At 44.1% G+C, this 12424-nt stretch overlaps 1 protein-coding gene across 1 annotated transcript; it reads left to right on the forward strand.

Annotated features, from left to right (window-relative positions):
• Positions 1-1236: 1236 nt before the first annotated feature.
• Positions 1237-2491, forward strand: LOC143657042 (forkhead box protein D4-like 6). Its single transcript, XM_077128979.1, is given in 2 exon segments — positions 1237-2112; positions 2114-2491. Coding segments are annotated over 2 exon segments (1254 nt in total).
• Positions 2492-12424: the final 9933 nt, after the last annotated feature.

The following is a 12424-nucleotide window of genomic DNA, read 5'->3' on the forward strand; positions in this document are numbered from 1 at the left end:
AAGCAGTGCTACTTGTGTCATACCACTTCTCTCCAGTGTGAGATGATCTAGTGATTAAAAGACATTGACACTGCAGCATGTCCTTTGCATCATAAAAGTTTCAGGCTTTATTATTTATAATTATAGAAAAGGTGCTTAATATCGGCTTTTCTAAAAAGAAGGGAGAGAGAAAGAAAAGCCGTCAGACACTGGGCACATACATCCCTTCAAGTTGTGGGGCCATTTTGTGAAAACAGGATTTTTCAAACTGTGGGTCCCTGCTGGTTACTACATAGCAAAATCAATTTAGTTAAAAAAAAATCAGTGATTGTTCTATCATAAATTGTTCTGTAAAACTCGTTTTAATCATACATGTCTGTGTGTGCAAGATCGTGGTCCAGTGTATTTCTTACTGTGGTTAAATATCCAAAAAGGGTTCCTCTTTAGCACTCCTGCCTTTTCTCTACCCTGAACTTTCACAGCATAATATCAAGACCTTTTCAGCCTTTAATGAAAACTTGAGTCAGGGAGGACATTTTGGGGATCTGAGCTCAGGGATACAGTCAGAACATTAAATATAGTTCATCTTAGTATGGATGAGGAGAGAATCCACTAGTGAAAATGGGCGATTAATCAACTATGAAACACGAAAACCTATTTTTCCTGCTACATAGTCTTTCACAAACACCTTGAACATTTCAGTGCCCTCCCACTCCCACGCAGTTTCTAGCCTCCAGGAGCGAGGCCTGCATACCAAGGTGGCACTAGATTGTGGAGTAACATTTTTTCCCTACCGTCCCTTTATTTTCGCGGTTTAAAAAAAGCGTTAATAATACCGCGTACCAGTTGGCTGCTGAGCTTGAGACGTGCGGAGCATCTTCCTTGGTGGTAGATGAATGTTAGAGGAGGAGGAGAACTGAGAGCACTTCCCGGGTGAGGTGCTTGCGCAGCCAACCCTCATCATTGGACTGCGCCGGGAGTGAGTGGGCACGTGCGAGGTGCGGGGAGAAGGGGTATAAAGGGTAATCCACCCACACGGGAAGGAACTCGATAACGCTTTAATAAAAGACCAAGTACTTCTTTGCCGGTTGGTGTTGGAAAGGAAGAGAGACAAATAGAAGAAAAGATCACCTAAAAGGGAAACTTCAAGTGTTCTGCTTCTTGGAACACTCAGTTGGGCTCGGGCTTCTAGCCCACCCCATCCCAAGCCAGGTGAGCGGCCATCACCACCCTTGCATCTCCAGAACCAGATCCTCCATGAACTTGCCAAGAACCGAGCACCTTCGCTCCACGAAACTGCGCAGCCTCCGGGGCTCCAAGGGGGAAGACGGTGAAATTGATATCCTGGGACAGGAGGAAGATGAAGAGGGGGAGGAAGACCAAGACGAGGAGGGCGAGGAGAGGCAGCAGTTCGTAGAAGTACAGCCCGGTCCGCAGGGGGCGCGGCGGGATGCGGACGCGCCACTCCGAGAGCGCACCGAGGGCGATGGCGTCCTGAGCAACGCCTCCGAATTTGGCACCGACTTCAGGGCATCGAGGGAGTCTTCGGCCGCTTCTGGTGATGCCCCGCAGCCGGCAAAGCCCCCCTACTCTTACATTGCGCTCATCACCATGGCTATCCTTCAGAGCCCGCACAAGCGCCTCACGCTCCGCGGCATCTGCGCTTTCATCAGCGGCCGCTTCCCCTACTACCGCCGCAAGTTTCCGGCTTGGCAGAACAGCATCCGCCACAACCTTTCGCTCAACGACTGCTTCGTTAAGATCCCCCGCGAGCCAGGTCACCCCGGCAAGGGCAACTACTGGAGCCTGGACCCCGCCTCCCAGGACATGTTCGATAACGGTAGCTTCCTCCGGCGCAGGAAGCGCTTCAAGCGCCGCTCCCTGTCCCCCGGCGCCCACCTGCACCATCCTTTTCCTCTTCCCACCAGGCCCCCCGCCCTGCAGAGCCCCCATCCTGCCCTTCTGCTCGGACCACCGGCCCTACCTCAGCCTATCCCGGGGGCCTACCCGGCTGCAGCCACTGGCAGCCGCCAGTGCGCTCTGATGCACCCGCATCCTCTCCGCTATCTGCTGTTCTCCGCCCCCACTTCCTCTGAAGCGCGGAGGAAAGCGGAAGGCGCGGACCTGGAGACCTCCAGCGCCCTCCCGCCGCTGCCAGCCCCGCTGGGCTCCCAGCGTTGGGAGGAGGGCAAGGGGCCGGCGTCGCGGCTGGGAGGAGGATATACCTCCTTCAGCATCGAAAGTATCATGCAAGGGGTCAGCGGAGGAGGTTCAGGGGCTGCGCAGAGTCTGCCCTCGGCCCCGTGGGGCTACTGCCACCTGCTGCAGCACCCGTCGTGCCTGTTACAACCCCAAGCCGCTGTCCCTCTGCTGCATGTGTCTACTGTCTCCGCCGCCGCACGGAAGATTTTACAGCAGCAGCAGGACTGCAAAAGCGCGCGGCTGGGACGGCATCTGTCGGCTGCCGCGGCGTTACTGGGGTGTCAGCCCGGGACAGAAGGGTCCAGGCTGATGTCTCCGGAGGCACCTTCGAGCGGAGAGGGTACTTCGCCGGCTTTTTGATTAGTTCCCACACACATGCTCTGCCGCGGAGTGCACCTGCAGGCAGGCCAGAGGGCGGAACCATCCGGATCCCGCTCCCATTGTCGCCCGCCCTTCCGCCATCCACCTTGCACGGCCCAGACTAGGCGTGTTCATTTGAATCCCGCATTGGGGCAACCACTGACTTCTGTTCGCTGCAAAATATTTACAACCAGAAAGTAGGATTCCGTACACTTAAGGACTCTTGCACGTAAACTTCCGACGGCATCGGGTCTAGCCTTTTCCCACCTCCAGTTGTGGCTTCCACGGCTTTTCCAATTTGCACATTTCTGAAGGAACTATAAACCTGGTGGGGTATTTTGTATTCTGTCGTTCAAAGAAACACAAAGAAAATACAATGACCGATGTAGAAGTTTCCCCCTCTTCACTCCCGTGGAACTGCAAGTATACTCCAAGGTCAAGTGCATATGCTTACACCTTCTGTGATTTTTTGAAATTGTTATGTAATATAAAGTAGAATGTTTAATTTCAGAGCATTTATTCCTTACTTGTGTATCGGACGTGACATATGGAGAGGTGCTATAATGAAATCTAGCCACATAATAAACGCGATAAATCCCTATACCGCATTGTTTATTTTCTATTACATCCCATAATTCCATGATTCGTTATCTAAATGGAGCTGCCTTTTAAAACTATACTTTCCTACCAATTAAACACGTTATGCTTTTACAATTTAGATTGATTCATTGTGGAGTTTACAAACAACCCATTTTCTATATGGCTAAAATAATTCGAAATGTTTGAAATTGAATCAGGCCTAGCTTTTAAAATATGAGAACTCTCTAAAAAATGAATTTGAGGATATTTTCTCCATTTATCTTCTATCTTTCTGAAGGTGTTGACGTTTCTCTTGAGTAAGCCGAGGACATTTGAGATCAGTTTGGAATGTAGTGGCCAACATTTACTCGGAGCAAAAAAAGGCGGTTAAAAAAAAATTAGAATTTTCGATACCAGGACCCAGAGAAAAGAGAAGCAAAGGGAAATACTAAATGAAACTTTCCCGTCTTGGACATTTCTAACTTTTGAAATTCTCCCCCTAGGCATGCCTTCACCTGGGGACTTCATACCTTCACTTTATAACACTCCCCCCTAAAGGAGTTGATTTCGCAGAGGGCTCTACATCCCTGTTACTTGGCTTTAGGTGACCAGGTGGAAGGAAAACAAGACTGTTGTGTCCATCCTCCACTGCCCCCCCAAAGCAAATTTTTAGAGATTCGTCTGTTCTCCTGGTTCTGAGCGGAGCTTATGTTTTTTTTGCATTCTATACCGTTTTGGGGGAAGTCACTCTGTGTAAGAAAAGCCACCCCTCCCACCCCGCAGCTGTGAATTTCACATTACGTGAGGGATGGAAAATGTGGAGACACACGTCTTTACATACAGTCATTTAACTGATCGTTTTTTGTTTTGTTTTGTTTTTAAGTTTTTATTGAGAAATCTTCATACATACATTCCATATCTGGCGTACAATCAACGGCTCATAATACGGCTCATCGGTTTTCAATCATTTGGAATTTCTTTAGCACGCCCTGGGTGATCTCTGCCTTCTCTCGCCTTGCAACTGCGCGCCTCCAGAGACATTCTGGAAGGTTCCCAAGCAAACCTTCCAGAATGTGAGCAACCCTTAGTAGAGCTCACATCAGGATGCGAGCTTCCTTTCCAGCTTTCTCTCTGGACGTGTTCCTGTCTCCCGCTTCACCTGCGGTTACCCACATAGATTGCTATCCTCCCGCCGCTCCGACCCACGCCCCTCCTTTTCCCTCTCCTCAGGCTTTGCCCACTCGTGAATTCTGCAGGGGGGTAGGAATCTCATTACATCACCCTCAGTACTAAACTTTAAGATCCTTTTGGTAAATCCTACAGGTCTAGGGCAGCCCTAGAATTTACTCGGAACAGAGGGGGCCTATTTCATGTCAAGTTCATGCCGGTTCACACTCCTACACTACAGTGCCCTTTGTGCGAAATCGTCGTCAGACCTACCGACATTCGCTCAGAATTCAGTCAACAAACGTCGAATTGCGTGCGGCCGCGTACCGGGGGCGTCTTACGCGCCCCGCAGGAGACGCCGCATTTTCTTCACCCCTTTCACTGTAGCCTAGATCAGCACAGCCCCGGCCAGCCCCCAAACTCTTAATTTTTATTTGACGAAACCATAGAGATCCATGAATTCACACACAAAAAGACATCAATTCCCAGGGGCAGAGTAAACGAAATGTTCTCTAATCGAACATGGAGCTCTGGATCCGCCTGGATCCAGGCGCCGCGGCAGCACTGACAGGCCCGGGATCCCCCGCCCGGCTCGCCGAAGCGACGGGCGCCTGGTGCTTCTACTAATGCAAACCCAACAGTAAGCACGAGTGTTTGCCTGGCCCATACGGCACGTCCGGCCAGCGCGTACCCAGCGTTGTGGCGACGTCGCAGCCCCCCGCCTGGGCAGGGACCGCGGAAACGTGCAGAGGATGCATCTGCGCTGCTCGCGCGCGGTGCACGGGCCGGACCGGGTGGTTCTGCGCCATGTCAGCGTCCCCGCACCCCGCGGAGTCCAGAACGCAGGTCGTTTTAAATGCTGGCACGCCCGGAGCGTGTCTTCTGAGTTGCATGGAGTTGACGCCTTCGGATGAGAAGGCGGCTTGGACCCACGGGCTCGTCTCCGGGAGGTCAGTCCGGCTGGGTGCGACCGGAGCTGCCCAGGAAGCGGAACCGGAGGGCGGGCGCAGAGTGCGAGGGGCTGGGGTCGCAAGACGCTGAGGCTAGGGGAAGGGCAGAAGGGAAACCGAGGAAAAGCGGCTTTCGCGCGGGTCATACCAGTTAGTAGTAGTAGTAAGTTATTAATTTTATAATAACAGTAGCGGTTAACATACCCGCTATTCAGTCTGCTAGGCACTGGATCCCCCTTTAAACCTCACAGCACTCAATGAAGAAGACACTAGGAAATCCCCATGATGCAGGTAAGTAATTTGCAACTCAAAGAAGTTAAGACACTCGTCCGAAATCCCCCTTCAATAAGAGACGGTAGAAATTGTGAGAAACAACAGAAACCGTGAGAAAGATAGTAGAATCAAAACGGCAACGTTGCGAGAAACGAACAAGCCCGGAGTCAGACAATCAACACCTGTCTTGCTCCGTGTTATATTGGAAGTGTAAAAATTCATAGACCTCACGTCTCCCTCCGACCCCCAGTATTTGGGAAGAATGTTTAGAAATTTCTTCCCATATTAATATATGATTCTTATCTAAATACCAATCTTTTCTAATTGCTAACTTCACCTTCCTTTAATTTTTACAAACTATTTATTCCTAATAGCATATTTTTTTCATATCTGTACTTTAATTATATAAATAGATTTTAAGAAGAACTTCAATCAGTGATACCTAATAATACCAAAATACACACACACACCCCTCATACCCAAAGGAGGAAAAATTATTTGTAGGGAAAAGGAAAATATTTTGAGAATCCAATATTGAAATTCAGTTCAATACCAGTTCCCTGTCGCTCAACTTCCCTAACGTCAAGGTTTTCATGTTAAAAATATGCTTATAAAAGAAAGACCTGAATGTAAATTTCATTCTCTTATTTGTTCTTAGAATACAGGAATATGTTTATTGAAATCAGTAATTAAGACTATTTGGGGACAGTTGTGGTTTGTTTAGCAAACCAGGCAGTTTGTATTCTCATATCCTGGTAAAGAGAACACTGAGATTAAATTAAGCACAAGAGAGTGTCCTTTTTTCAGTTACTGTAATTTTGTTATCTATGACTATATATCTGTATTTAAAGCCAAATTTATAACCAGCAGTTCTTAAAATTAAGGTAACTATTGTCAAGATATCTTTTGTATATTGTGTCATATTTCAAGCAATGTTTTTTATGCTATATTTTTTAATATTAAATATAATGTATGTAAAAAAGCAATAACTTTCAAAGTACATTTTAGCAAGTACTTATAGAACAGATTTCAGAGTTTGGTATGGGTTACAGTTGCACAATTTCAGGTTTTTCCTTCTAGCTGCTCCAAGATACTGGAGACTAAAAAGAAATACCAATATAATGATTCAGTAGTCAACTCATTTGTTAAATCCTAAATTCCCTAAGTCTTTGTTCTCCTTTAAGCCTTCTCCCAATTTAGAGATATTTGGGTTGGGCCCATTCCAACTTTTTTCATGTTGAAAAGTGGTGTGAACAATATGGAATGGAGGATGGAACTGGTTGATGTTTTTGGTTATACTGGTACCTCTGGATTTCAGGATTTATCTGGCCTAGGAACTATCTGAATTTACCCTATAATTTTAAAACCTTCTTTTTTATGACAGAAACTTCCAAACAGATATAAAGTTAGAGAGATTGGTATAATTAAAGTTTGTGTACACATCAGCAAAGCCAGCCTTCCTCTGCCAAGCCTCCACCCACTGGGCTATTTTGAACCAAATCCTTGATATTCTCTCATTTTAACCCAAAATTAAAAATGTATATATATTTCTGTAAAAGATGACTCCAGCACCATGAGAACAATAGCATTATCATAGCTAAAAAGCTTCATTTTATCCAGGCAATATTTAACTCTCTCAATTGTCTAAAAAATGATTTTCCTTAGTTGCTTTGCTTGAATCAGAATCCAAATAAGGGTCATATATTGCATTTGGTTGATATGTCTCTGATGTCTCTTTTGTTTCATCAGTCTTCTTTCTTTTTTTCTTGAAATGTTGTTATTGAAGAAATTGAAAAGTATGTCCTGAAGAATTTGATGTTCTGGATTTTTCTGATTACAGGCAGCATTCTTATGGTAAACTATTCCCATGGATAAGGTTATTTATTTAAATATTTTAATAGTGTTTATAAATATTGTTTGCTAAAATGCAAATAATATTGTTAGTGAGACAGATAATTGTCAAGATACCTTGAAGAGTAAATTGTTGATGAAGTAAATTTTTACTAGGGCAAGCATGGGTCTGGGAAAGGTTATGTGAAATTATCCTAAATGTAAATATAACTTTTTCTAACATACTTTTAAAACATACTGTTATTTTCCATGAATTTTATGGAAACATAAAACTACCAATCAAATATTTCATCTAAAAATTAAAATATAGTCAAGAATAAAGCTCTTTGAACTTTTAAAATTTACTCAAGATCCAAAAACATTTTATATTTCAAAACTTTATGTTTTAAGTTGTTTTGTTCTTTCATATTTTAGATTGTTAAAGTTAAATTGTGGTAACATTCAGTGTAGACAGAGTAAGGGGAAATAGCACAAATTCAATGCTCATGAGAAGAAAATTCATTTTAATGTAATTTAGTATAACCCTAAATTAAAGAGATTCAGGATATGAAAGAAATTAGAAAGGTTTACTTGAATATAAGAAATAAGGTAATAAAAATTGAAGGTGGCTAACATTTGGGCTTTTTATTACGTTTGTGAGTTTGCAAGCACTAAAATACATTTCCATTTCTGTTTCTATTCTTCCATTTTGCTCTGGCTTCGTGTTATCTCATTTGTCTCATTGTGCAGTTATTTGCACAAGTGTCTGTCTCCCCACTCTTTGGAAGCGCTGGGAAGGTAGAAAGGGAGTCTTGTTCATCCTCATATCTCAAACAATTCCCAGCGTGCTATTAAAAATATGCAAGTAGATTAATTGGAATCTATTGTATTTACAAGATTAAGTATGTGAAAGGGAAGTATATATTGGCCACAGAATTAAGTTTATGTAGGCCTATGTATTATTCAAACAACCAATTTATTGTTTAGGAACTATTAGTCACTTAGAACAAATTAAGATTTTACGTAAAGCTGGAGTTGCATGCTGTAATATCCTCATTAATGTATTATATCTCTTAACCACTTAAAACTGCAAGGTAACGAGGTGAAGTTTTATATAATGCCTTTGGGTATTTTGGGTTTGTAAATTTGTTTGTATTTCCTCCTCACAGCATTCACCATTTAACCAATATGATAATGTAAATTTTGTTTGTATATAGTATATACAAATATATTTTCATGGGTATATTTGACATCAGTGAGCAACAATAGCTTTGAGACTTTAATCCTGGGAGAGATTTCCAGTTTTTATTATAACTATTTAAATACTTCCTGTAAGGAAATAGCTTTTGTTTGTTAAAATGAAACTTAGGCTCTTAGCATTTTCTCAGAGGGTAGTCCAGTTTCCAATGAGGGAGTGTAACATAGGGGTGAAGAGGGTTTTCTCAGTGAAGTCTGTGTTGATTTGTATTTCAGTTCTGCCTCTTCCTAGCTCTGTGACTTAACCTCTCAAGCTTTACACTCCATGTCTACACCATGGGGATAATTAGATTTCACCTTATAGAGTCGCTGTGGTGATGACCTGAGATAATGCATGTGGAGTATTTTAGACTGGCATGGGCTAAGTGCTCTATAAATGCCAGCTATTATTTAATGATGGCAATACCAATGTTGTGGCCCTAAGGATCGGTGGAATCTTTATTGACCAGTCCTTGCCAGTCTTCGCATGGTGGGCATCCTTGATTTTCTGCCACTCATAGGTGGTTAGCAGAGCGCACCGTTTCTCCCCTACCAGTGTAGCTCTCCTGCTAGTTAAGTTCAGTCTTCTGGTGCGAACGACAAGCACATCACTTCCCAGGGCTGACATAGTGACCCATGGGGAGAGCTCTCCCTGCTAACAGAGAATTGCCCTTGCTGACCACTGAAGTCCAGCAGAATAACGTGAAATAACCACACTATTTCTAAAATTAGCATTAGCATATGTAGAATAACAGGAGCATCCTTCTCTCGGCTTCATTTCTGCCCAGCTTAATTTTCACTTGATATGAAGATTTATTTTTCATTTGTTTTACCCAGAAAATGCTTATTGAGCAATTACTCAATAATAAGTACTGTTCTAAGAGCAAATGATACAGTGATGAACAAAACAAGATGCAGTCCCTACCTTCCAGGGGCTCAGAGTCTAGTAGAGGTTACAGACAAGGAAGCAGTCAGCTACAGGCTTGTGTGCTAAGTGCTTCTGTAAAGCCAGGCTGCTGGTGTAAAGCCTGTGTTATGAGAGTATGTCCGAGGGAAAAGTGGAAGGGGGGAGGACTTCCTGGAGGAAGAGACACCTAGCACAGTCCTACAGGTTCAGGAGTTAGCAGGGGAAAGAAGGGATTCATGATCAGATGTGTGAACTGTGAGGTTTGACTGGCTGGCTGGCTGCTCTGACTGCAGAGAAGGAAGAAATTCTGTTGGGTCACTGGATCTTTGCAAGGATAGCTGATTGTTTCTAATGAACCACAAATGAGCCTCAACAACAGCCTGCCCAAGAAATCCACCTGGAGGGATATAAGTGGGCATCAACAGAAAGAAGCTGGAGGTGGATGGCCAGAGATACCTAAGACTGTGCAAGGAGTTGCAAATGACCAGCTAGAAAAGAAATTCATTTTCCATCTCAATGGCAAGAGAACTGCAGGTGAGATATTTCCTTCAACTGAGGGTTATTTATGAGGAATACACCGAAGCATGCGTGAAGAGAGAGCCAGGTTTCAACACTTGCCAGATGCTGGAACACACAAAACCAGTAACATAAGAACTTTGTGCCTCCTTTGCTAAAGCAAGGACAGTCCCAGGTAAATGGGACAGTGGATTACCCTTGAGTTGATCACCTTAATCACCCTTTTCTTTTTCCCTCCACCTACCATTGGAAGGTCTGGTAGGTTGATTTATGTACCCCTCAAAATGTGTTCTTAACCTGCATTTTAATTTTAATCTGTTTCTGTGGGTGTGAACCCATTGTAAGTAGGTTCTCTTGAAGATAGTATTTGTAGTGAAGGTGCGGTCCAACCAAATGAGGAAGAGTCCTAATCAGATTCCTGAAGTCCTTTAAAGCAGAAGAAAATCAGAGGGTCCCAGAAAGCCGGAGGAGGAGCTTGACACTGAAGTCAGTGGAACCGGAAGAGAAAGGAGAGGCCATGGCACTTGGATGTGAGAGCTCTGGAAACCAGGGATTGCTAGCAGCAGACCTTCTAGCTCTGAAACCGTAAGAGAATATATTCCTTTTAGTTAAGCCAACCCATTATGTGGAGGTATTTGTCACAGTATCTGGAAACTAAGAAGGGTCCAGAAACCTCATGAACAAGATGGTAGAGAATAATTTGCAGAGAGGGAAGCCTTCACAGTAGCTCCTGAACTGCAGCAGCCTCCTGCTGGAAAAAATAAACTTTAATACAAAATTGAAGGTTTGAATATTACCTGGGAAAGATTTTAATTTAATTTTAATTTACTAAACTGAGACACGTTATTATGACATGAAATATCCTAGGGACATATTTCCTGCAAGTGCACAGAAAAGCGTGGCCCTGCTTGAGTTTCCAGGCAGAGGTTAAACCTTCCAGAGAGTAAATGTAAGGAAATAAGGCCGTGACAACCAGATTGCCTTCTGGTTACATCTCACTAGTCACACTTATTTCATTTAGTGGCTAAACTTGTTTATAGATCCTTGTACTGTATGAGGGAGTGTTTGTCTTAGGCATGCATTGTCCTTGGCACCTAGCACAGCGCCTGCCACATAGAGTATTCGATTGAGATCTGTTACATGAGTAAATGGGTTTTGTGTCACCTTAGTTGCTTTGTAAAATGTATGTTTGCAATATGTAATAAGAACATATGTTCTAGAAGAAAGAATAAGAGGAGCGGATAGAATGCTTGGTGTCAGGAAGAAATTGGGAGAGAGTAAAAAAGAGAGAAAACAGGACAGGTTACCACGTTTGCTTCTACTTTGGTTCTCTCCTTCATTTCCCTGCCTAGTGTCTTTAACAGGTGGTGACTCACTTCCTTGCTGCTGGAGCATTGGGGTAAAGTTGTAATGGCTCCCAGTTACTAAGTTTCCGACGTCACTTCCTCAGTGCCAGAAAACCCCATTTCCATGCCTGCTGTCTGGCACCATGAAGAGCATTTCTGTGTGTTTATGTCTCTCTGCTGCACCTCTAGGTAGCAAACTCCCTCCTCCAACCCTCTTTAGCTATAGCACTGACATTCTCTGCTCCCCCTCCCCCTACCATGTTGATCCAGTCCCCTGAGCCTATTGGTGCCCGGACCTAAAAGGGAAACTTGCATTTCTATGTCTGTTTCCTCTGGAGACTAAACACAAACAAACAAAATACCCAGTACAGCCTGGCTTATTGTGACCACTCAACATATATTCACTCTCCCTTCCCCTGGTCAGTTAGCCTCCTGGCTGATGCATGCGCTCTATACATCTTCTTCCAATATGCCTTTCATAATACCGAATGGTTGCATGTTTCTCATAGCAAGGCTTTGCAAATTCTGCCTCCAGCCCTGCTTTCTGCTCAAGTCAGTCTCCTTATTGGCCCAGGCACAAGCTGTCCTGACATTCTCTCTCCTTATACATACATATACACACTGTTTCTTCAGCCTCAAAAGCTCAATTTATTCCCTCTTTGGTCCAAATTCTACATGCAAGAGTTCACAGCCCCATTCACCTCTCAATCAGCCCTAAGACACCTCCTCAGGTCACTGAAATCTCACTGATCACCCTTTCCTGCAAATTTGTTCTATAGTATTTAGACTCAGAACTCTCACTGTGGTTTATTTTGTATTATTCCCTGATATTTCACAATCGCTATCCTTTCCACCCTGTGATGCTTCGTATTGTTTTAATTTAGCTAAGCCAGAGCTTGGTTTCCCAGAAACCCTTTCCCTGCATGGCTCTAAATTAAAGTGGACAGCAAGAGAAATTTGAGCAAGATTTGGAAGGTATAAGTGCAGTAGCAGTCTTGGAGCTCTGCAGGTCGGTGTAGCGCACCACACCTACATGACTGCCCAGCTGCCGGCTTACCCCGTAGGCCTGGGTCAGCAGC

This window comes from Tamandua tetradactyla, chromosome 2, assembly GCF_023851605.1.
Source record: "Tamandua tetradactyla isolate mTamTet1 chromosome 2, mTamTet1.pri, whole genome shotgun sequence".
NCBI lineage: Eukaryota > Metazoa > Chordata > Mammalia > Pilosa > Myrmecophagidae > Tamandua > Tamandua tetradactyla.